The sequence below is a fragment of the Phaseolus vulgaris genome, chromosome 1 (assembly GCF_051622355.1).
Source record: "Phaseolus vulgaris cultivar YP4 chromosome 1, ASM5162235v1, whole genome shotgun sequence".
Classification (NCBI taxonomy): Eukaryota; Viridiplantae; Streptophyta; class Magnoliopsida; order Fabales; family Fabaceae; genus Phaseolus; species Phaseolus vulgaris.
In genome coordinates, this window is record NC_143498.1 from 52,102,686 (window position 1) to 52,126,623 (window position 23,938).

At 31.2% G+C, this 23,938-nt stretch overlaps 2 protein-coding genes across 7 annotated transcripts; both read left to right on the top strand.

Annotated features, from left to right (window-relative positions):
• Positions 1–7,036: 7,036 nt before the first annotated feature.
• On the top strand, positions 7,037–20,908 carry LOC137814951 (Tetratricopeptide repeat (TPR)-like superfamily protein). Of its 6 annotated transcripts, none has more exons than XR_016514917.1 (19): positions 7,037–7,337; positions 8,302–8,400; positions 9,669–9,856; positions 9,941–10,045; positions 11,586–11,686; positions 12,573–12,651; positions 13,270–13,281; positions 13,433–13,498; positions 14,201–14,314; positions 14,816–14,884; positions 15,003–15,059; positions 17,361–17,438; positions 18,239–18,336; positions 18,410–18,455; positions 18,858–18,985; positions 19,392–19,500; positions 19,589–19,651; positions 19,763–19,825; positions 20,527–20,908. XR_016514917.1 is itself a non-coding variant. In XM_068617928.2 (18 exons), the coding sequence occupies exons 1-18, from the start codon at positions 7,205–7,207 to the stop codon at positions 20,626–20,628; spliced, it is 1,596 nt and encodes a 531-aa protein (XP_068474029.2). In that variant the 5' UTR covers positions 7,037–7,204; the 3' UTR covers positions 20,629–20,908. The 6 variants fall into 6 exon arrangements, 3 of the variants coding, with proteins under 3 accessions (XP_068474029.2, XP_090150151.1, XP_090150153.1); XR_016514918.1 differs by having other exon boundaries at positions 14,201–14,317; positions 20,527–20,802; XR_016514916.1 differs by lacking the exon at positions 14,201–14,314 and having other exon boundaries at positions 18,261–18,336.
• Positions 20,909–21,562: 654 nt separating this feature from the next.
• On the top strand, positions 21,563–22,279 carry LOC137816106 (uncharacterized). The gene has a single exon (XM_068619200.2). It carries the CDS (start codon positions 21,695–21,697, stop codon positions 22,163–22,165), a length of 471 nt encoding a protein of 156 aa, XP_068475301.2. The 5' UTR covers positions 21,563–21,694; the 3' UTR covers positions 22,166–22,279.
• Positions 22,280–23,938: the final 1,659 nt, after the last annotated feature.

The following is a 23,938-nucleotide window of genomic DNA, read 5'->3' on the forward strand; positions in this document are numbered from 1 at the left end:
GAGGGTGTGTATTATATTATATATCATATTTAATATAAATATATGAACCATTGCTTTGTTTTTTAAATATAATATTATGTATAGGAAAAAAAACCTTTTGCAGGTTGCGGAAATATCATACACATTGCATAGGTTTAGTAATTGCAATGCAGCGTATTTTGAAGGCACATTAAAAGAAGTTAATGTTAGGGCGAAAGAAAGTGAGTTTGTGCATTATTGGTGATTAATGAAAAGTGTATTTGATTGAATCACATCCATTAGAATCGGTTTGAACAATGGCGATAGGTTCTTGGAAATAGTTGGCAGGACCATGTACCAAGTTTTAGAGTGGCGGTCTTAAGGTTTGAATACGACACCTCGTGGCATGCATCACACACAATGTTGCAACTTGCAATTACTAACTTCTTTCTCATGTCAAAAACTCATCTACTTCAAACACACTTCTCTATCTATGTGCAAATATATTAACTTATATTCATTTTTTTATATTTTATTTGAGACAAAGAAACTTACTTTTTTTTTTCCTTTAGTTTATATTTTTTTTGTTTTTGACAATTTAATTGATTCTCTCTGTCTCTTTGGCACGTGCTTGTCTCTCTCACCTCCATCTTTATACATCAATCTCAGGTTCCCAACACAGGCTAATCTGTGAGCAGAGCCAAAGTTGTGTTTTTCTTTTTTTCTGATGAATCTTCAAAAAGAGGGAATGAGCTGGCAATGACAACTATTACCCAAAAAAACAACTACAACTATCCAATTAAATGGAAAAGGTACATAATTTAGGAATGGCCAATTAACGTGATTTTTCTCTCTCTACTTAATGCAGATTGTAGAATGGTGTGAGAGAAAATAAGTTAAAATATAGGAGGCAAAATCTTAGAAACATATTTTATGTTTAAAATTTGACCCCTAAAACATTGACTAGAAAACATTGACTAGTGGTGGTATTAACCAAGTTAAGTTCTCATGCCGCCACAAAAAGTGGTTTCAGCAATAGTATAATAGTAGTTTAAAATAAGGTTTGGCCGAAAAGGTAAAAGGGTATTTATTGGTTTGATAAGAAGAGGACAAAGGCATTAGTAGTAGAAGGAAGAAAGTGAAGGAACAAGATTTTACGATTACGAAGAAGAAACGAGGTTGGATGGGACAAGAACAGCTACTTTCGACTACTTCACCTCCCAACACACTTCTAATTCCCGACAGTATCTTTCCTATGATTAAAGTTCTTAACAAAATAATGTTATAGCCTCATGGGAATAAAGTGAACCCCGTCTTAATCAAATTAAGCAAACTTAATACATTACTAAACTCATTTTGCATTATCAACACTTTTTTAATCTTACAACGTAAAATAGTTTTTCACATCATCATCTTAACACTTCACTTTACTACTATTTTGGAAAGGGATTTGGACGTAAACAAATTATTATAAAAAGGCTTTAACTAATACTTGTAATGCACAGCCTGTAATTATTATTATAGCAAAAATAAATTCAAATGTGAATTATAAAGGAAATACAGTAATGTTATCCACACCACACGCATAAAAATATCTGCACACATGTCCCACAAAATATAGAATGATCAATGCTTGAATTCCTGTTACCCTATTCCATATACACACCTAACGTGTTTTTTGTCATCAAATAAATTTCATTGGTACAACAATTAATCATCTAAGCAAAAGGTTTTCAACTTTTTGTTTTCCAACACACTCATAAACCAATCTACTTTCTCTTGCATTTTTTCTTTCTAAATATGTTTCAATAACTCGTTTATTTGGTTTGTTGGGAGTATAAACTATAGTTGCCTTAATTTGCATGCTACACTAACTAATAAACGAAACACATTCAAATATTTTCTCACACAAAAAATCTGAAGGATCACTCACACAAATTAATGATACCCAATATGAAGGGACATTTTGTCCTTGGGTATTTCTATTTATTTTAATATATGTTATTTAATTACTTTTAAAATATTTTTTAATGTGTTGAAATATCTCATAAGTGTTTACTTCCTTTATTTATATTATTATTTCATGGGTGTATATATAGGCTTGCATAATTTTATCCTCCCATTGGATAGTCAATGAGACCCTACCACACCCTCCGGTTTTCCTCCTACTCATTATTGCAAACAAAATGGTTGAAAAATAGGAATGAACGACAAAAAAAAAGGTGAAAATTTAAATTTATCAGTATATTGCATAAAAATAAGTAAGAAAGAGAATAAAAAGAAAATTCTAAATTAATGTAAAAAATATATTTTTTACATTAAACAAAATTAATATAAGTGTGGTTATCTTACAACTCAACCTATATTAGTTAAAATGGATTGAATTGAGTTTGAATTTAACAATTCCTTTAAATAATTTTAACATATTTATTGTTGTTACTGAAAGTGAGTTTGTAGGTAACGAGTTTTTAATTGGTTTATAAAGAGATGAGAAAATTCAGCTGAGAGCAACTATCTGATATTTAAGTTCGTAGAAGTACAAAAATTGTAAATTCTTATCAATAAGAAAATTAAGAGTATGAAGTAAGATAAAATTATAGTTCTTAGAAAATGAATATTTATAGGTTAATCAGGTTAGAGACCATTATCAGTCTTTTGAATTAGTCACGTAATTATTTTTCATTGTTTCATCAATAATCGTTCATCATTTAAGGCTCATTGATTAAGCCGTTTTATTCATGATGATCATTAATGACAAATAATAGCTCGATTACGAAGTTGGACAATCACCCTAATCACCCTCAGTTATTAGCCGTTTCTGATCTAGAGACATTTTTCATCTTAGAAAGTTAAAAAATATTATATATTTTTAGTAATATTTTTATTTATTAGCTTTTCAATTAAGTACTTAAATAAAATTTCAATTACACTTTAACCTTTTTAATAATTTATTTTTGTAAACAAAATTATTTTATTCTATACAATTTGAAGTATAGTTAATACTTTTCTATAAAGTGTATGCTAAACGCTAGCATTTATAACTGGAAAATTGGAAATAAAATATAAGAGTTTTTACAACATTTGTGTGGTTAAAATGCCTTGGTCGACTTTGCTTAGTTATCTACCTATTCTTTAGGAGGTCAAAATTTTAATTTAATTTTAGTATATTTAGTTCATAACTCAAGTTGAACTAATTAATTATTAAATTGATCTTCAAACTGTATTTTAGACTGTTTAACTAGTGAAAAAGGGTTGCATGGAAGTAAACAAGCTCGTGGCTTTAAATAATTTTGTAGCAAATATTAAGTATTAAAATACTATAGTAATATATTTTTCATATATTGTTCTGATTCAAAGGTTTTTGTGGGTTAGAATGGCGTTTAGAGAGTTAATCTCTCTCCTTCAACCTATCTAAATAAAAAAATCAATCCCTTTTCCTTGTGATTTTTTCTATAATTTTAGATATCAATTTTTCTAATTAGGTGAGTCATAGACAACTAAATCGTTCTTTAATTACGATATCTCTTCTTCTTTTTTGGCAGATTTAACATGCATTAACTCTACTTTTCCATCAAAATGAAAATTGAGAGAAGGAGACACGTCTGTGAATAAATGGCAGAAGGAAGAGAGTGGGGGCATGTTAGTGATAAGGGTTATAATTAGAGAGTGGGTCAAAAGAAGCAAACATGGAATGGCCCATGCCCATAAATGACTTACAACCTTATTAAATACAATAGTCCCTAGATTTCAAACTATTTCAAGTTTTATTTCTAAAAAATGTTAATTTTTTTTATCTTAATAAAACATTTTGCATTTTTTTATTTTCCATTTTTTAAACACATGTATGAGGTTTTTTTATAAATCAAGAAATGTAAATAAATAAAAGTTGTAAAAAAGTGATATAACAGTATAATTGATAGAAAATAAATTGTTATATCTTGTGGAGTATTTTGTGAAGAAAAGATGATGGAGGAAAAAGATGTTGAAGCAGGTGTAGTAGAGAGTGAAAAGTTGTTGCAGGGGAGAATGGAGAATAGGTCGAAAGTAAGTTACGTCACAGTCACAACATTATTATTTATAGGAACCAGCTGGCCATAAAATCCTGGAGCAGACTTCACCAAAAGAAAAGTGCAATCCCAAGGAAAATGTTACGTTATTTTCTGACCCAAGATTCTAGTAATAATAATTACACACACTATTTATTCTTTCTTTATTTATTTTACAGCTATGGCTAAGTTGGAGATGATTGGAATCTCTGATTTTGGCCAAAAAAGAAACAAAAGATGTGGAAAGCTCCCATATTATATTCCACCTCGCTACAACAAACACTGCCCAATTCATTCACAAACAAGGACCAAAATTTAAATTTGGAATTCAAGGGAAAGGAAGGGTCAATTAGGTTAAGTTATGGCCATGGAAGTAGGTGTAGAATAAACTTTCTTATTTGGTGTACTATTTGTTCTACACGTCGAATAGCTTTTGGTACTCGAATACTTTTTCTACTCGAGTTATTCAAAGTATATTATAAGATTTCTGTTTTTGAATGGGATGCAAATCAAAGAGAATTATTAGTTGGTCAATCAGTTTATCATTTTTCCTCTCTTTTAGAAATGATTTATTTTAGAAATGATTTCTTTGTGTTTTTCCACTTCTCGTCTTTGTGATTTCAATATGAAATTTTGGAATTGTATTTGTAAAAGACACTCTCACACCACTTAAGTGAAAATTCGGTGTTTGGTATTCGATGTTATTAGTACTGTACGATGACGTATATGGTTATTGAAATCTGTGTCTATTTATATGATTATTATAGGTCATTTGTTATTAGGTCGAATTAAGAATTTATATTGTGATTAAAAGTGTATTATCTAATGTTTGATCACTTATTAGTATTGTTATTCCTCTATTTGGATGTAATGGTTTTGGTTGTGTCGGTCAACCTTTACAAAGTGTTGACCTCCAAGTATCGTCCGACTGGTATAACTTCATAATCTCGTTATACAGTAGTATAGTATATTATGGAATCTTGAAATCTTGATATTTGAGACATATTTGAGAGTAAACTATAAAATCTTTGATATTTGGTATTAGATGATATTATAAATTGTTATTGATATGAAACATTTTCTTATAAGAATCTATATGAAATTTTTGTTCAAAACTTATCCATGATAAATTGATGGAACTTTTTGATAAAATGATGTGAACACTGGTTTTGACACCTATGCGATGTGGTGCTTGGTTGCTTTAGCCTTTAGTTGGTGCTTGGTTGGGATGGAGGCAGACAGAAACAAAGTTTGCTTTAGTGGGAACTACAACTCATGGGACCTTTTTTTTCTCATTCATCCATGTCAAACAAATTGCTTTTAACACCTTCGTTTCACATTTCCAATATTGGTCAAGCATGATTTCTATTTTTCAAAATTTCCCACCTTTTCAAATTTCAACTACCAATTGCACCCCTCCCTAGTCATTTTCTTTTTTAAACAAGGGTCTTGTTTTTATTTATCAATCACTTGCTTTTTCAATAAATGTTATAACTTATATTTGATTTTACTTCCTTACCAGATAATTGATGTAAATTTAATTTTGACTTTGATATAATGATTCAATTAAATATTTATCACGGTATTATAAATTATATTTAATAATGTAAATACACATTTTTTTACTTACAAATAGCAATTTAATTATCGTGATTTAACCAACTAACCTCCCTGTAGGAGAATTGATGGAACCTAATATAATTTAACTTAAAAGTTATTACAAATTATAAAATAATAAGTTAGGGATATGGTAAAAGAAGTGAAAGTAACATAATTTAATTTTTTAATAATTTTATCTTATAAAAATCAAAGAATATTTAAAAGAGTTTCAAAACATGTTGCAAGAATTTTGCTTATAATGGGAATAATTTTATTTAAAAAATATAACTTTACCTATACCAAAAATAGTGAAAATATAGAGTGAAATTTGAAAACAAAAAATATACAAACAAAGTGAATGGTAGGTAACATGATTCTTTTTCTAATTCAATTTCTGGTTTCTTTATTTCAATTGCAATTATGTTGCAAGACTTTACGTGTAAATCTTTTTAGAGGAAAATTTACATTATTTTTTACTTAATCAATTTTATTAGCTTTTATTAAAATACAATTAAATTTTAATTTTGTACTAATTTGACGATTGAACTCATAAATTATAGTTTTTTAAAACAAAATAAAATATTTTGATTATTTATTAAATATTTTACATATCCTTATTTCTATGTACATCAAAATCATCAGCATACAACTTCAACTATAAATTAATCTAAACTTCAGTGACCTATTACTAATTTATTTTCTTTTCTTAATTTACAATTTAAATGTTTTTTAATTATTCATTGAGTTAATATATATTAATATGTTAATATATATATATATATATCAATTTATATAATGATAATGTATATACATAAATAAATATGTATGAATATACATTTATATATAATTTTATCTATTTTTTTTAATTCAGTAACACGTCCATGTGTATATATATATTACATATAAAATATTATATGTAATAATTTTTAATAATTTAAAATTTTAAAGGTCATAGTTGCATTTGTAGAATAATATTTAGGAATATTATTCCTCATGTTAATCTAATGTTTGCTCATTTCTCATAATGGTTCATATCAGAACTATTTTCAGTTTATATTCATTATATTTATTATTAATTACACATTTTCAATATGGTAAAACACAATCTTCTCCAACTAATTAATTTTGAGTTTGTATCGCAATTACACAACTTAAAAGTAAAATAAAAACACAATGATAATACAAATTATTATTTTTTATTGAAAAAAGTAAAATTCAAAAATACAATTTTTTATTATAAATTATATATTACAAAACTTAAAAAAATATGTTTAATATTTCAAATTGTAAATTTGTTTGATAATCTCGGATTTTTCATCCAACTCTTGCAGAAATCACAAATACACCAAGAACCATCACCAAACACACCACAATATTCCTACACGTATACAAACTCTAACGGAATGAATACCCATTGTAATGAATTTAATTCTACATAGGTAAATTTGAAAATATTAAATTATTGGGTTGGAGATTGAAACCTTTTCGGAAACGGGTAAAACCCAAAACCCATTTCTTTCTTCACCAAGAAACTCTTCAACAAAGTCACTTATTCAACGATCTGCAACCCTCTGGTCTTCCATACCCAACTCAGAGAGAAAATGGGGTTTGGTTTGTTGGCTTCGAAGGCCCTTAGACCCACCTCCAGGCTCCTCCGAACCATCGTCTCCAACCCTCAGCTTCGCAATCCCGAGCCCTCCGCGGCGCAGCCGGAGCGCCCGCCGCGGACTCCTGGTTAGCTTACACCGTTTATGTTAGAGTGATGATTTCGGTTTCTGTTTTGTGATTATCTTGTATGATAATGACTTTGATCGTTAGATTTTGATATTGTTGGTGACTCGAGTGATTATGCGTGTGTATCGTGACTAATTTTAATTTGATTAATTGAGTCTGGAGGTTTCCGTAGGATAGAATTTTAGATGGACATTGTCGAACTTAGTTGTTGAGTTTCATGTTTCCTGATGTTGTTCAGTTTTCTAATTCGCTTTCCTGCTTCTTGTGCCTTCCCTGCCTTCACAGGAAACACCACAGATGTATTTTCCGGTAGGCAAAACCATGCCTACTCTCTCATCTTAAATCTCTTAACATCACTTTTGTTGCAATTTGATGACACCCGTCACATTTTCTTATCACCTGTCTCTTTTGGGTTTGTTTATTTTTCACATGTGTTCAACTCTTATGGTGACTGTGATCACGCCTCTTTCTTTTTAAATTTTAGATGGTGGGTTTTGTGTAAATGACTGGCATTTTACATATAAGAAAGGGTTGTGAAGGTCACTCTTATACCACGATGGTGTTAATTTATAGGGCAAGTTTGTGGCAAATTTAAATGGCAACTTTGGTGCACTGCATCTTTTCTAGTTTGTGCTATTTTTTAGAAAGACGTTAACTTCTTTTGTGCCCGTTTTGACTTTGGTGTTTTTTGGAATTGAAAATAGAACAGAAAAATTTTCTTCAGATTTTCACAAAAACCCTTGCACCCACTTCCTAATTTTGAGGAAAGGAATTATTTTTTTTCTCTTTGGCATTTAAATTTTACATACTAACAGGTTTTTTGCATCTCTCATTGTTGACTATGCTGCACAGGACTGAGGTTGGTTCATGGTTATTAATTGTGCATGGAGAATGATTTTATTATCCTGCAAGGAAGATGATATTTGCCCACTCTTACTTTCTTATTGTTTTTATGTTATTCCAGTTAAACTCAAAGTTTGTCGTTGGTACCAAACTGGTGCACATGGTTGGAGGATAAATCTTTGGGATCCCTGTTTATGGATTGTTATATCTGGACATGTAGGTGTGTTTTATAACTAAAAGCTACTGTCATTTAATCATTTTCAAATTGTAATGATGCTATCTCTGTAATTCTTTATGATTATTTCATGTTGTATTCCAATCTTTTGCATCTAATTTTTGCGGAGAAAGTTCTTCCAAGTGACACGCAGATAGCAGAGTTGAATCCTTTGGATCAAGGGGAAAGTTCATTATCTTTTAAAATGTTAATCCCTCACTTTTTTTATTCTTTGCCTATCAAAATTTTTGCTTTTACTGGCTGCTATTTCATATGCTTATAGAACAATGCTGAAAAAGTCTTAATCAACTTCCCTTCCTATATTGTTAAAGAAAACTGGTCACTCAAAAGGTTAGGTTTCGTCTCTAAGATGACCCTCATTAAAGACTTCAAGCTTGAAGCAAGGATAAGTCTTGCACCCGCTTAAATTTAGTTAAGATAGTAAGGATTGAAATCCTTTGTCAACTCTTTGATAATACGGTGTAAAAGAAACTAAGATGTTAAAGCATGGAGTGTGATTTTTGATGTTTGAGTACACTATCACTTAATACATTCCATACATACTAAATACACTCTTGGATAACTTAAAAATGTTATTTTGATTGACCTGTCTATTGGATTGGATAATGAGATAATATTAAGTTGATTACTCCAACACACATTTAAGATGAATTGAATACTTGGAAGTACAAAAACAAAATGTTAAGGAAAATTAAAAATTAAAATAGTTTGTTTCCATTTACTTTGGAAATCACATTTTACATTAATCTCATGATATTATGTTGGAATGAAGTTAATGTGAAATGTCCTGTGCCAATTGTCTCAACTCGAGCTTAAAATGTTTGGTGAAAACACTGATGATTTTGCTTTAACATGTCTATTGCACACCCTGGGTTACAACGCTTACAACCACCTTGTATTGAAGTCTAACTTTTTATTCGGAGAATGGGTAGAACAAGGATTTAGCTCTAGATCACTTGGTCATAGATTTTTTGATACCTTGTCTTCAGCCAATAATACCAAAATCTTTAGCAGTTAAAGCTGTTAAGTCAAGATACATGAATGATTGTATTTTGGCTTCCCTAAGGCTGCAAATTTTTTTTTAGGGCACGGTCTATTTGATGAGATTTATATCATTTAACTCAATGAAATTTTGCTCAAAAACTTCATCCCATGGATAAATATTTAATATTGTAGCACACGATATCAACATTGAAAATGGATTAGGCAATACTCCCACATAATTTAAGTTGACTAATCTGATTTTTGTGCAGCAATGACTTTAGGAATTAGTGCCGGTGTCGCATATGCAGAAAATGTGAGAACTGAAGCATCTTCTAACAGTGACCCAGGAGAGGACTTAATTGGCTTGAGAAAGATTGAGGATGGTTCTGTCGTATCAAACTTACATACAGCAAAATGGAGAGTCTTTACTGATAAAGCTAGAGAATTTTTTCAACAGGTATGGTGTTTCTTTGTTATGAAGTTCTATTATACACTCCATGTAGTGGAAAAAGATTGTTGTTGACTATCTATTATTTGCCAGGGAAAACTAGACGAAGCTGAAAAACTCTTCCTTTCTGCCATACAAGAAGCTAAAGAAGGTTTTGGCGAGCAAGATCCGCACGTTGCTTCTGCATGCAACAATCTGGTCATTTTACTTGCAATTGATATTGCTACTCTTATTTTATTTTATTTTTGATAAAGGAGTTTTATAGGTGAGACACAAGGCATGAATTCAACTAGGAGAGGGCAAGGTTATCTATAAAACCTAAAATGAGAGATCAAGCAACATTATTTATGAATGCAATAAGGCTTTCCAAGCTAAATGCATATCAAACATGATACTCTCCATCAAAATAATCATTAGTGCATTTTGTTAAAGATATGATCTGATTATATTAAACAGGGAAGTATTGTATGATTTGATTACATCAAATAGAGAAATATCATAGAAATATTTCTCCTTATTAGTTATTGATTTTGTTCCTTATTATCGTATCTCTTTTTCATTATAAATAAGAATGCTAACGTGTGTACACAACACGATTACAATTTACAAGTAATCCTTTCAATCCGTCCTCCGTGACTTGTCACTAATCCGCTCCATGACTTTTTCCATAGAGGCACTGGCCCTGACTTTTTTACTTTGACTTTCTTGGGTAAACAATAACCACTGCAATATTTTTTCTCTCTAGCTGCCACCACACCCTGCAAACATTTTTTTCTCTCTGCAAGCAGTTGTGCCCTCCGAGCACTTTTACTTGGCAGTTGTCGTGCCCTCTGTGCACTTTTGCTCCTCAACATCTATTGTGCTCTCACAGTGTCTTTGCTCTTTAGCTGTCACCACACCCTTTGAGTATTTTTTCTCTCTGGCAAGCACTGCGTCCTTCCAATATTTTTTTTTCTCTTTGACAACCACACCCTTTTAGCATTTTTTGGTTTCTGCTATCCGCTGCCCCCTTTGACCTTTGATGCAACCCTAGAACTGGTGCTGCTACTCTTCTTTGTTGACCACTACACCTACTCTAGTTTGAAGGAGATTGTTAACTATATGATTTGATTACATTAAATAGGGAAATATGATATGATTGATTACATCAAATAGGGAAATATCCTAGCAAATAATTCTCATTATTAATTATTTTGTTCTTTATTACTGTATCTCTTTAGTATAAATAAATATGCTCATGTCATGTGTATACACAGCACACATCTACAAACAATCCTTTCAATACATTTCATAAAGGATGAAAACACAATTTTTCTTTCTTTTTTCAAAGTGTATTTTTTATCTTCTAGTAGTTTCTTTGATGCCTATGCTGCATTTCTTATCATCAGTTGGGAAATATCTTGTATTTTTATATTTTTTGAATTTTTTTCCTGATATTTGCTGAACTATTTTTGAAGCTTTAAGATTTATAGTAAGAACGTTGGTACATCTACTGTAATTATGTTTTTCATGGAAAAATAGCTTATGGTATTTATATTTATACACAACTTGCAATGGTCAAATCTCACATAATTTGGTGATAGTAATGGTATGCATGTGATCAACACTTTCAGCTTCTAGTCATTTTTATTTATTTTTTGTATAGCAGTTTGGTTGGTTGATTCTTTGTTGTTTAGGCTAGTTGAAAAAGAAAATGACTCTCATAATATGCACCACATTTTGATTATTGTTTTTTCAGGCCGAATTCTACAGGGTTAAAAAGGCATTTGACAAAGCAGAACCATTGTATTTGGAAGCCATCAATATATTAGAGGAATCTTTTGGTCCCGATGATGTACGGTAGGGTGCAATAACTGTTACCATCACAAATAATGCTTCATCTACTTTAAATTGTATAAGTTGAGCATCATTACTAGGAACTATAAATTTTTATACAATACATGAATAGGAATTATGATACTGTATGGGGCTTGGTCAATCAGGTTTAATGCTCATTTAAGGGATATAAAGGATGATCTAGAGCTTTCCTGGACGTGGGTCATGGAAACATAATATTCCGAAAAGGAGGAACAGATATAGACAATACTAGAAAATTTCAACTTAAGCCTATTTTACGAAGTAAATGAAAAATGCTGCTTCAAGATTTGTGGAACAGACCTTCAAATTTGTTTCAATTGATTTCCTAGTTCCTACTTGTTATATATATGATATAGGCAGTCAACTTTGAATCTCTTGTAATCCAGTTTTACATGGAAAGACAAAACATAAAGAGGTTAAGACTCCTCGGTCCACTATACAAAACAACACGTTGGCATTTTCAATAAAATCTTTCCGGGGACCAAGAATAATGTATATGTGATAAGTTGGGATGCTAATGATGTGTATGCTCTTGCCTCAGAGGGTATGTTTAGATATATGGTATAATTAAGGAATATTAGGGAAATCGTACTTCTTTCCACTATTCCCCTTAATAGATTGTTTCTAATCCCTAAATTCATGATCAATTCTCTTAAACTTGTGTATAAATATGGTATTGTAGTCGTTAAATAAACAATTTTATATTCTCTTCTAAAGTAGGAACCAAAACCAAAATTGAAGTAAATTACAGGGTAAAAAATGCCTTTAAGCTACATAGATGTGTGTATGGACATAGATATGGATGGATATTCATTTGGATTCCCACATATCCATACGTGTCTTTAATTTTGAATATTTGATCGTGTAGGGTTGGAGTTGCTGTTCACAACCTTGGGCAGTTCTACCTTGGACAACAGAAATTGGAAGAAGCCCGTGTTAACTATGAGGTAATTGGTTGAACTCAACAATCTTGGTCTTGGTGTCGTGTTTTTTTCTCCCATTATTGGATAAAGTATAACTTTATTCAACTATTCTAATTAATATCCATCAATTTTACCCTACTCTCATAAATGTCCTATACTTTGAACTACAGGAATTAAACACCATGAATTACCCCACTTTCTGGGACACTCTAGTCTTGTATTGTGGAGCATTTACTTAATTGAGAAAACCACCATTGCTATTATCAATCATGCAATGTTTTTATACAAATTGATAAGATCCAAGCCTTCGTATTTTTTTGGCCTACAACAAAGTCCCCAACTGAACACTTGGATCTCTTTTCTCCTACTCGTGGCTAAAGAGTCTCTTAATCAAGACAATAATGAAGACAAAAGTTAGATACAAATTTCTCTAAGAGAAGGTCCTGAATAAAGGTTAAATGAACCTAAAGAAACCAAAACACTCAATTTTCTAAGCACTTGGAATCTTCTTAATGTTATGTAATGGAACCAATTTTCATTATTTTTGGATCTTGATGTTGGTATAGATTTTTGTTTGTAGTTAGTCCTACTCCTTTATGTTTTTTCAGTTCTAGTGACCGCCTTTTCTCTTTTTTTTAACAGCGCGCTTTGAAGGTATGGACCTATTATTCTCAGGGAGTAACAACTATTCTCCTCTGTGTATCACCTTGTATTTCATTCTTATATCTTGACATCCTTTTTGTGTTTGATGATTGAGGCTTTATGTTGTCTTGATTATAGCATGTGGTAATGTCTATTGATTCAGATAAAAAGGCGCGTTCTGGGGTTTGGCCATTCAGAATGTTCAGATACAATGTATCATCTAGGAGTGGTAATTATTTGTCCTTTTACACTACTATTTTTTATTCTTGTTTGTTGTGTTTGTTAAAGTAGTCTAATACTGTATTAAGAAAAAAGAAATTTAGATTTTGGAAGATTGATCTTGGGGTCAAAATAAAAAACAAAGGTAGTGTCTGGTTAATTTTCAGTTGACATGCTTCATTACTAATAATTACAAAAATTCCACCTTCTTTTTCTGTTTACTACTTTTAATAATTTGGAAAGGAAAATGAAAACAACAAAATTTGTTTCCACCATTTCCTTTACTACAACATCTTAGGAACCAGAAGTATTATGAAACAGTGGCCTTTTTATCTCCCACTAGATTGAAAAAATTAAGAGTTGAAGATAGAAACAACTTTTTGTGGATGAAGTCATTCACTACTATTTTCACATAATTTAGACATGCTATAGCTACCACAACAGATTAACCCCAAAAATGAGTAAAAATGTGGATGGGAAGCGGTTTATTTGTTTTGGATGTAGGGGAGAAACAAAATACTGATTTGTCATAGATATTCTTAATACTTGCTCTGTTGTAAAGCTATGCGGGAACTTTGATGCCCTAAGTTTTACATGTATTTCAATTTTTTTCTTTATTTTGACATAAAAGAGTATTTCTACTTTCTGATATTTTAATAAACATCTTTTACAAGTTAGTAAGGTAAGGTTTGCCTCTACTTATATACTGTAGATTGGTCTTATCTCTAGTTGATGTAGGATCTCCAACATACCCTGTCACACCAAGAACATCGTGCGTTTACGCCAAGGACATCGAGCGTGAGAATCAAGGGGGGCCCGATAGCAGGTGGTACGATAGGCTCAAATCTCAACTAGAATATACTTTGAATGATTCTGATACCATATTAGGAAATAAAATTTAGGCATAACTTAACCTCACTAAACCGGTTCAGTAAGATGAGGTTTGTCCCCACTTAAATATTGTAAATTGGTCTTATCTTAAGTCAATATGAAATCTCCAATAACAAAAAACAAAAAAAGTTATGAATTAAGGTGATGCTTGAAGGAGCATTGAAATAAGAAAGTTTGTTTTTATATATACATATGTCCAGTCTCTGCTGTGAAGCAATGCTCCATAATATTGTGGTAGTTATTAAAAAAAACTGAGTTTTAAAAGGATAACCTATGTAATTTCTGTGGGATATAATAGTTTTCTTGCCTCTCTTAGGTCTAATGCTTACTAGGGGCTTTGAATGCAATTTGCCTCATTGTTGAATTATTTTTCTCTTTGATGCTTCTTGGAAGTTGGAATTTTTGTTGGATCTTATTCTACAATAATTGTGTTCAGGTGTTGTATCTTCAAGGAAAAGAAAGGGATGCTGAGGTCCTTATTAAGGACTCTATAAGAATGCTAGAGGTATGTGGAACAATTTTATGTAACTTGAATCCCCCCACAGTGGTAATTGGTAATTGCCATTATTATTATTATTATTATTGTCATTCTTGTGCTTAATCTAATTTGTTTACGAATGTAGGAAGGTGGTGAAGGAGAGTCACATGTATGCATTAGAAGACTACGATACCTCTCACAGGTGGCCCCTTTTAAGTCTTTTTCCTCCCAAATCATCTTTGATAATGTGAAAATAACGTAAAAAGAGGTATATGATTAATCCCTCGCGTATAATGAACACATATGGTTATGTAGTTATAGATAAAAAACATATGGGCTAAGCCTGCTACATCTAATACTCTCCCTCAAGCTGATGCCTCTAAATAGTATGTACCAAGTTTGTTACAAATATAACCTGTTCTAGGTCCATATAAAGATTTAGTGAAAATATCTATTAATTGATCATTTTGAATTAACAAACTCAGTTTGATCACGAACATGTGAATAATTATAAGGAATATAGTAGATAACATGAACTTTGACTTTTGCTTGAATTCTTTAGAAGGAGTAGAGGTAGAAGGCAATAACTCATTGAAGTCATGAAGAAGGGCATGACTTTTATCGAGATATTCAGCCATTGTACCATTAAGACGTTCAGGAGCAACAATATTGAGGAGATTTTCACAAACACCATAAAGACATTGAGTATCATTGGTGTACAATCATTTGGCCTGTTCCCAAACTTCTGAACATGTCTCATAAGCACAAAATGTTTGTTTTAAAGATTTGTATATAGTAGACTTGAGAACAATAATTTTCAACCAATGGGAAACCTCATTTTCAGCAATAATGGCCACACTCTAGGTAAAATGATCAACATAATGCTGACTCTTAAGCCATAGTCAATCCAATTAGTTCCATCCAATTTATCAATGGATAGATGTACATTGACATAATTTGTATAGATGGACGGATCATGCACAGTGGCAGCAGAAAAGGCCATGGATGAAGAGGAGAGGGAAAAACCCTAAAAAGAACAAACGAACTCCTATCAGGATGGCAAGAGCAGAACGAGGACGACAAGGCGATCCCGACATTGGTAATCGCCGCTGAAAAGGGTTCAAACATGCCAGCAGAAAGCGGTGATAAGGCTTGGAGAGGCGTGTGAGGGTGCGTCGGAGCTCCGATTGCCACAATCTTTGTGGTGTGTTGGTCGTCTGACTGGTACAATCTGAACATATGTGTCGCTGGTCCAAACGACGACAGTGGCGGGAAAAAAAGCAACTGGTGAACAAAAGTCAAGGATTTTACAATAGTTCTAGATACCATTTGAACTTAAGATAAAAAGTGGTATAGAATTAATCCCTTGTGTATAATGAACACAAAGGGTTAGGTATTTGTAGATAGAAAAATACCATACGCATGGGTTAAGCCCGTTATATCTAACAGAGAAAAAGTAATATCCCTTCTAGAAAATATGTTTGTATGCACACACATATACATATGTATATGTTTCATACATTGTGAGTGGAAAGATCTTTTAGTGTCAACCAATTAGAAATCACCCAGGTAATTATTATAGAAGTCAACAATCTTATCATGCATAACTCTACGAAAAACCTTTACATTGTATATTTATATATGTTGGCAAGGATGAAATTTAATATTTATCTTGAATATCTTCCAACTGCCTAGGAGGTAGAACACCACAGTGCATGTAAGGTTAATATAAACTAGTGCTATCTCATGGGAATCAATTTAGGGCCAGTTAGTTATTGGCAGAAAGTTGGAACGATAATTTATTATCAGAATGTGTAATAGTAATAAGAGCTGTTATTAGCAGTTTTGTATTATTAGAATATGTTCATCAGCAACTATTGTGCTGACAGTTAAGGGCAGAAAGTTAGGAGCTGTTTGCATTTTTTTTTATGATGCTATTGCATATTATTAAAATGTGTAATTGTCTAAATAGAATGAATGATACATCATGTGTTTGTCTTTTAAGACAGAAACTAATATATTTAGGAGTCTGTGACTCGGGGAGACAGCAGATACTGACATACTGTTCTGTTCTAAGCATTTTATCTGTTTTAGTGATTATGTTCAATTAGTGTTCTATCACTGTCTATAAGTTTAGAAAGGACACCTAAAACTTATTTCACACAATCCAAGTTGATTTGAAAGTTAAAATATTGTTCACATATAAGTGCTTTCAGACACAACTAAGATAACAGATAAAAACTATTATTGTTTCTCCACCAAACAACCTTTAACTTTGAGAAGAGTTGGTTCTTGGCTCTGTATAGGATTTTTTTTAACCAATTGGTAAGGAGTTTGATATTCTTCACCTCCTTCGTAATATAATTATGAATTCCAGCATATAAAGCCAGAATGAGTTTGTGCGTTGTTCATCCCTCAAAGTGGATCTGTTCCTACTTTTCTGTTTATTAATTTCCCATATTATCTTTCTTAACTAAATCTACTTATTGCTACATTTTTCTAGATATATATGAAGTCACATCAAGTTGCTGAAGCTGAAATGGTTCAGAGAAAGATCCTGCATGTTATGGAATTGTCAAAGGTTTTTTTTGTGAACTTCTTTCCTTTGCTATCAACTTTCTTGTTAATGATGATGCATGTATATTTAATAAAATATGTAAGTACTGAGTAAGGGGATAATTTTTTTAGGAAAGTGGTTAAGTGAGATAAACTTCTGGTTGATGAAATTATTCTCACTAGTAAAATACAATTTCTCTAAGCTGGTTGAGTTTTTCTGAGTGAATTGGTGGTTGCGTCATATTTGGTGCTTTTTCTGCCATTTTTAATGTCATGCCATTGTCATGGTTTAGGGGATACAAGGATGGCCATGGCAAGTTGGTTTCTTTTCCTATTTCTTACTGTCACTGTATGAGCTGGCCCATAGATAGGGTGGTTGGCTGCTATTATTTTCTGATAATAAGTTCTGTCGTGATAGAATGCTGTTTCTATTCTTGCTGAATAATAGTTAAAGATTCAACTTATGTAGATAGACTTTTTATTATTAGCATATTTAATTTGTTTCATCAAATAGCAGTGGGTGATAGTAGATAAATGGACTCCAATTTTTAAACAAGCTAGTTAGGAGTTCTATTTCTTACAAAACAATCATGATTTGATTATTCATAAAACTATTATTATTACTTAACAATTGTGGAAAGCAAGTAGCATAAGTGGCACTCATGTCAGATCGATATTTTATTGTGTTCCTTGGTAGGAATTTGTAATCTTCTTTTTCCATTTGCTACTTTCTGTTTTCATTTAGAATTAGTTGTGGGTCTTACTCAATGAAATTAGAAAATGTCACATGAATTGTCAACATCACATGCATTTGGTGTAATATAGGGATGGAATTCCTTGGCCACAGTTATTGCAGCTGAATCTCTGGCTTTGACCCTTCTAGCATCTGGCAATACAAAAGATTCAAAAGATCTTCTTGAAAGGTTGTAATATACTTGAACCTGGGAAATTAATTTAACTTTACACAAATGAAATCCTCACTTTTTTTCTTTTCAGATGTCTTAATGTCCGGAAGGACTTGCTTCCCAGTGACCATATTCAGGTATGATTTTCTTTGACAGGAATTTTTGGCAGTTCCAATTATATTTACATTTCAAACCCCTAAAATTGATTGCCGAGCTGGTGTTTCTTACACAAATATTGTTCTTGTTGCATAATCAGGAGAATTATGTTATAATTAAGTGCAGATTCCATTTTATATTTATTAGGACAGATTTGTTAGTAATTTGATTTTATTTGATTTGTACAGCTTTAAACACTCATTATTTCTGGCTTTCATTGCCTATTATTTCTTTCTTTAATTAGGTTGTAAAACAGTCTATAAATAGAGACTGTAATCACATTTGTAAGATATCTCAGAAATATATTTCATTTATTTCTTTCCACTTGAACAGTTCTTATTTTAAGAAAAATCATGACATTCTCTTTCTTTATCCATGGTCAGATTGGTGCAAACCTACTTCATCTAGCAAGAGTGGCAATGGTTGACTGCAGTCAACATAAAGAGTTGGATGTTTCTAGAGCTAAAGCTGAGCTTGACATTGCAAAGAATTATTTGCATAATTCCATAAGGTTGGTATTAGTTTGACATGCCTATCTATCTCTTTCACAACTACTTTTGAATATGGAAACTCAATCAATTTATCAAGGAGCATTCAACTGCTAAACATTAATTGTGCTGTAACCTGGTGGACCTTATTGAATTATATTTGCAGAAGAAAACTCTTGCGTTTTAATTTCCTCCCAATATTATTAGATTACATTAGTAATTTCTTGATTAAGAATTAGATTGGCCTTATATGATTTTTAATTGTAAACATTAACATAATTTGAACTATCATGGATAATATTTGGTTTAAGGTGAAGGCATTTGCTTAGCTTGCCTAGCAATTACTAGCCATCTCCTGAAATTTCAAGAATTTGTCGAGTCTATAGAATGAAGCACATTTATGATAGGCCATTTCTTGTTCCATCTCAGGATTGCACGTGAATGTTTAAAGAAGGTATCAAAACAAAAGGACAAGTTAAAGAAAAACAGTAAGCCTGGAGATTCTAGAAAGGAAGACCAAGCAGCATTGACCATATTGGTTAGTTTTATGGGATTATTATATTGATTTGCTCTCTTCTGTTATTAATAATTATTGGTTTATTATGATATAAATGCAACCTTTTCAGTTGCAATCACTCAATACATTGTCATCAATTGAGTTAGATAAGCAAGAAGTGCAAAAGATTCAGGTTAGATTACAAGCTTTTATGGCAGTACAACTACGTTCAAGAAATGAGAAAAATTGCAAATATCATATTTGTGCTTGGTTAAGTTAAGTGTTAATGTTCTTTTGTAAGCAGGAAGGGGATACTAACCTCGAGGCTCAGGAGGCACTTCTTCAATGCATTTCTGCTTACAAGGAGGTAAACGTTTGTGATGTTTTTTTGGGCAGCTGTGTATGCTCTATTTTTTCTAGTTAATTAATCGTCATAGATAATTAATGTAGTATTGTGGATATTACTCAGTAGTTGATTTTTTTTTTCCTTTCTGAGGAGAGCATTTATATAAGATTTTGTTGATTGATGGTTCCATTTCTGCTAAAAAAAATAGAAGTTATGTTATTGACTCATCAGAGTAATCAAATATGAAATGAAGTTTGATCGCTAATTCTTGCTATTCCAATAATTCCGCATAGAAATTCTGGTGATGAAATATTTGATGAGACAGCATACATGGATGGGTAGTTTGGGGATGAAAAGTTATTATTGGACATTGTGCATAACAGTAGCTTCTACAATGGTCCAAGATATTAAGAGTCATGGATGTTCTACAGAACAGAGTCATCCATTTTATATTACAAAATGAATGATTTGGATCACTAAACCATCCATGGTCCCTAATATTTTGACTGTCGAAGTTGTTATTGACACGTTTACAAATCTGATGCTTCATGAATTTCATGTAGCATGTAAGGAGACAAATGTTTCATCTCCTTACATGCATTTGAGACCATACAAATAATGTTTCATTAGCAAATCATTACGTGAAGGGTGTGAACATCTTCCATGCATTTCTTTCATATAGGATTCTGAAAATTTGTTCTAACTTCATTCTGGCTTTGCAGTTTGTATCTGAGAGGTCAATTGCTGATACCCCTGAAATAAAGAACGAGTACCTTTCATGTTTAAAGCGCGCTCAAAATTTGCTTGGACATAAACTTCATTAGAAGCCAAGCAATGAAACACCATGACAGGATTTTTTTTCCCCCTTTTTCTTTTATTTTTTAATGTGTATGTGCTTACTTCAATTCAAGGGCAATTTTTTTGTTGATAAAGAAAATAATTAAAAATGGAAATAATGTTACTGAGCATAGAAATATAAGTTAATCACATTACCTTTATATTTAACTGTTCTATGCTCAGTTATAGTATTATGCTTTGATATCACTTCAATTGTTAGTAGACCCCCATTTGATTGAAGAAATAATATTTTTCCGTTCTGGGAAAGTTGCAGTGCTAAAATTTCTCTTGACGAAGCCATAATTTTTTCACTGAAAAACATGTATATTTTTGTTCTCTATTTCCAGACATGCATGCTTATCTAAGGGTCTAGTCTAAAAAAGTTTCAGTTTGAGAAAAGGAAACGATCAAACTAAGTTTCCAATTGGTTTTTAAGTAAAAATTATTTGAAAATTTTGAAGTTGCAACACAATCTTACATATTTATTTGAACATATGCATCTCATTTATCGATTTAAGAGTAATTTTATGAACTTTTATATAAAAAAAGTTAAACTAGCAGAAAGTAAGACTGAGGAAGATGCAGTTTACGGGATCTGAACAAATCCCAAAAGAAAGATTATGATGGGAACATAAAGTAAGTGGTGATTGTGAACTTTTAGTAAACCTCCACTCTATAGTGGGGCATATACACACCACAGAGCTTGGAGTGGTTTCTGACTGAACCTAAAAGCCTCTAAAAAAGGTTGAAGAATAAACCTCTATTGGTGTAGACAAGTCAGAAAAATACATTGCTAAAACTCAAAACAGTTTCTGACAGGAGCCAAACTACCACATATCTTTAAACTTCTAGTAGGTCCGAATACCCATATTTCATTAAATGAGGTTATTAAAATTCTGACAACATCATTGTGATTTGTGAACACTTGAAAAAAGTTAAACACACCATTCCTGACACGTGAAGCTCTCAACCACAACACACTGCACTGCATGGCGAAGCATAAATTTTCCAAACACATCCACATTTTTCAAAAAACAGTGGTCTCATGTGATCATGTCCTTCAAGCTCTTCTCTCTGAAATCTCTAGTTGAGAGAAAGAAGCCTCAAGAAACCACAGATGAATTGGCCATTGTGAAAGCTGCTGCACGGGCATGGTACCAACATGGTTCAGGGTCTAAAGCAAAGGCCAAGAGTGAGTTTGAAGTCACAAGATCTCAAAGTCTAGCAAGGCCTTCACGTTACAAGTTAGAAGCTATGAGAATGGCCAAGGAAACAGCATCAGTTCGTACAATTAAACCTCTTCTTGACTCATATGAAGTTCAATGCATTTCAAAGCAATTGGATAGGCTTATTAAAGAGTCTGGCAACAACAATGCAGATAACAGTGATCGTAAGGATAATGGTAACAGAAGGATGGAGAATAAGAAGAGGATCAACAGAAGGGCTTATACTCCTTTGTCAGTCAAATGTGTACCTGCGGTTAATCTAGCTATTTGTCTGCCAAAGGCCAATAATCATTTATGATCATTATCTGTTTTCCATCACTAGGTTAGTTTACTGATTGATGATATATGTCTAAATTGCATGTAATCCATGTTGTTATAGAATAAATTTGTCGACCAACATCAGAAATTTAAACTAAGCATACTTGTGTTGTTTGTAAAATTCTTTAAATGAAGTCCCGTTTTTAAGTATTATGGTAAAAAAAACACTATTAAAAAGAGAGATTATGTTTGAAATTGCTAGTTTTTTCCAAAAAAGATTAGATTTTATTAAACTCAGTGGTCAACCAAATTTCTTAACAAAGATTAGTCATCGTTAAATTCGGTGGTATTTAGTACAATAACATGAGTATCGCATTTACATATTTAGTACTTTATGTATATTTGATCTGCTGTTCTTAATGTTGTTGTTATGAAATAAATCTGTTAACAAACACAGAAGAAATTTAAGTTAAACATACCTATGTCGATATGTTACTTTTTCTGGACTCATTCTCCTTTAAACAAAGTTTCGTGTTCGAGTACTGTGTATGAGAAAAAAGCAGTTGAAAAGAAAGATTCTACTAAAAATGGTTAGTTAGGTTTTGCTGACAAAGACTATAAATTATTAAAAGTGAGTGATCAAACAAGTTTTCAAATTGAAAAAATAAATAGAAAGGGTTTAAGTTGTAGGATGATAATGAGGAGTGAGTGTAATTAAACAAGAGTCGGTGAATGGTAGGTTGTGAAAAGATCTTTTTGTAGTGAGTCATGTGATTCCTGGGACTCCTAACCTAACATCCAATGTAGGAAATATAGAACATATATTTCATAATCTTTAGCTGAGTATGTCAGAAGTACCTAAATCAATGGAAGCTCATGTGAAGGCTACTCATTCATTTCTGTTACTGTCTTGCCACTCATTTTGATAACACTGTCATTACACCCAAATATGTTGCCAACATGCTTCCTTGCCCATCATGACCAGTTGTGCCAAAAATTCTAGACAATTTTCTGTCAATCGTCATTTCATGAATAATAAATGAAATCAAAATCTTCTCTCCTTAATTTCACTACTGCTCTGTTTGTTTCAACAAATTTGCGGGAGAATTTGCTTTTGTTTCAACAAATTGACAGAAATTTGCAAGCGGAAAAATGCGGTGATTCATTGAAATATATTATTTGCATATAAGCAAAAAACTTCACAAAATAGAGGAGAAAGACACGTTAACATCTACTTTTTCCTACTTTGTCCATAGTTATTTTTTAATTTTTAAAACATAACTAAATTTAAAAAATAAAAAGATAAATAAATTTACAAAATTTTCAATTCTAAAAAATAAATTTATGAATATAAAAATATAAATATTTTATTATATATATTTATAATAAAAATAAATATTTTTTAAATCAAATATTTTAATTAACTTAAATTTACACAAAAATATTTTATATTTTATTATTTAAATATTCTTAAAAATAAGGATAAATTTATAAACTTATATTTTATATAATAATAATATAAATATATTTACATAGTAATAGTAAAAGAAAATAAAATAGTAATATATTTAAAATTTAAAATAGAAATAATATATAAAAAATAATAAAATTATAAATAATACTAGTAACTAAAATAAATTTTTAAAATAATAATAATAATAATAAAAATAAATTGCATATTTAATAATAATTAAAATAAATTTATTAAATAATAATATTAACAGTAATAAAAAATAATTTTTATTTTTATTTGATTTAATTTTATGAAAATATTTTTTATATATATTTATAAAAATTTAACTAACTAAAATTT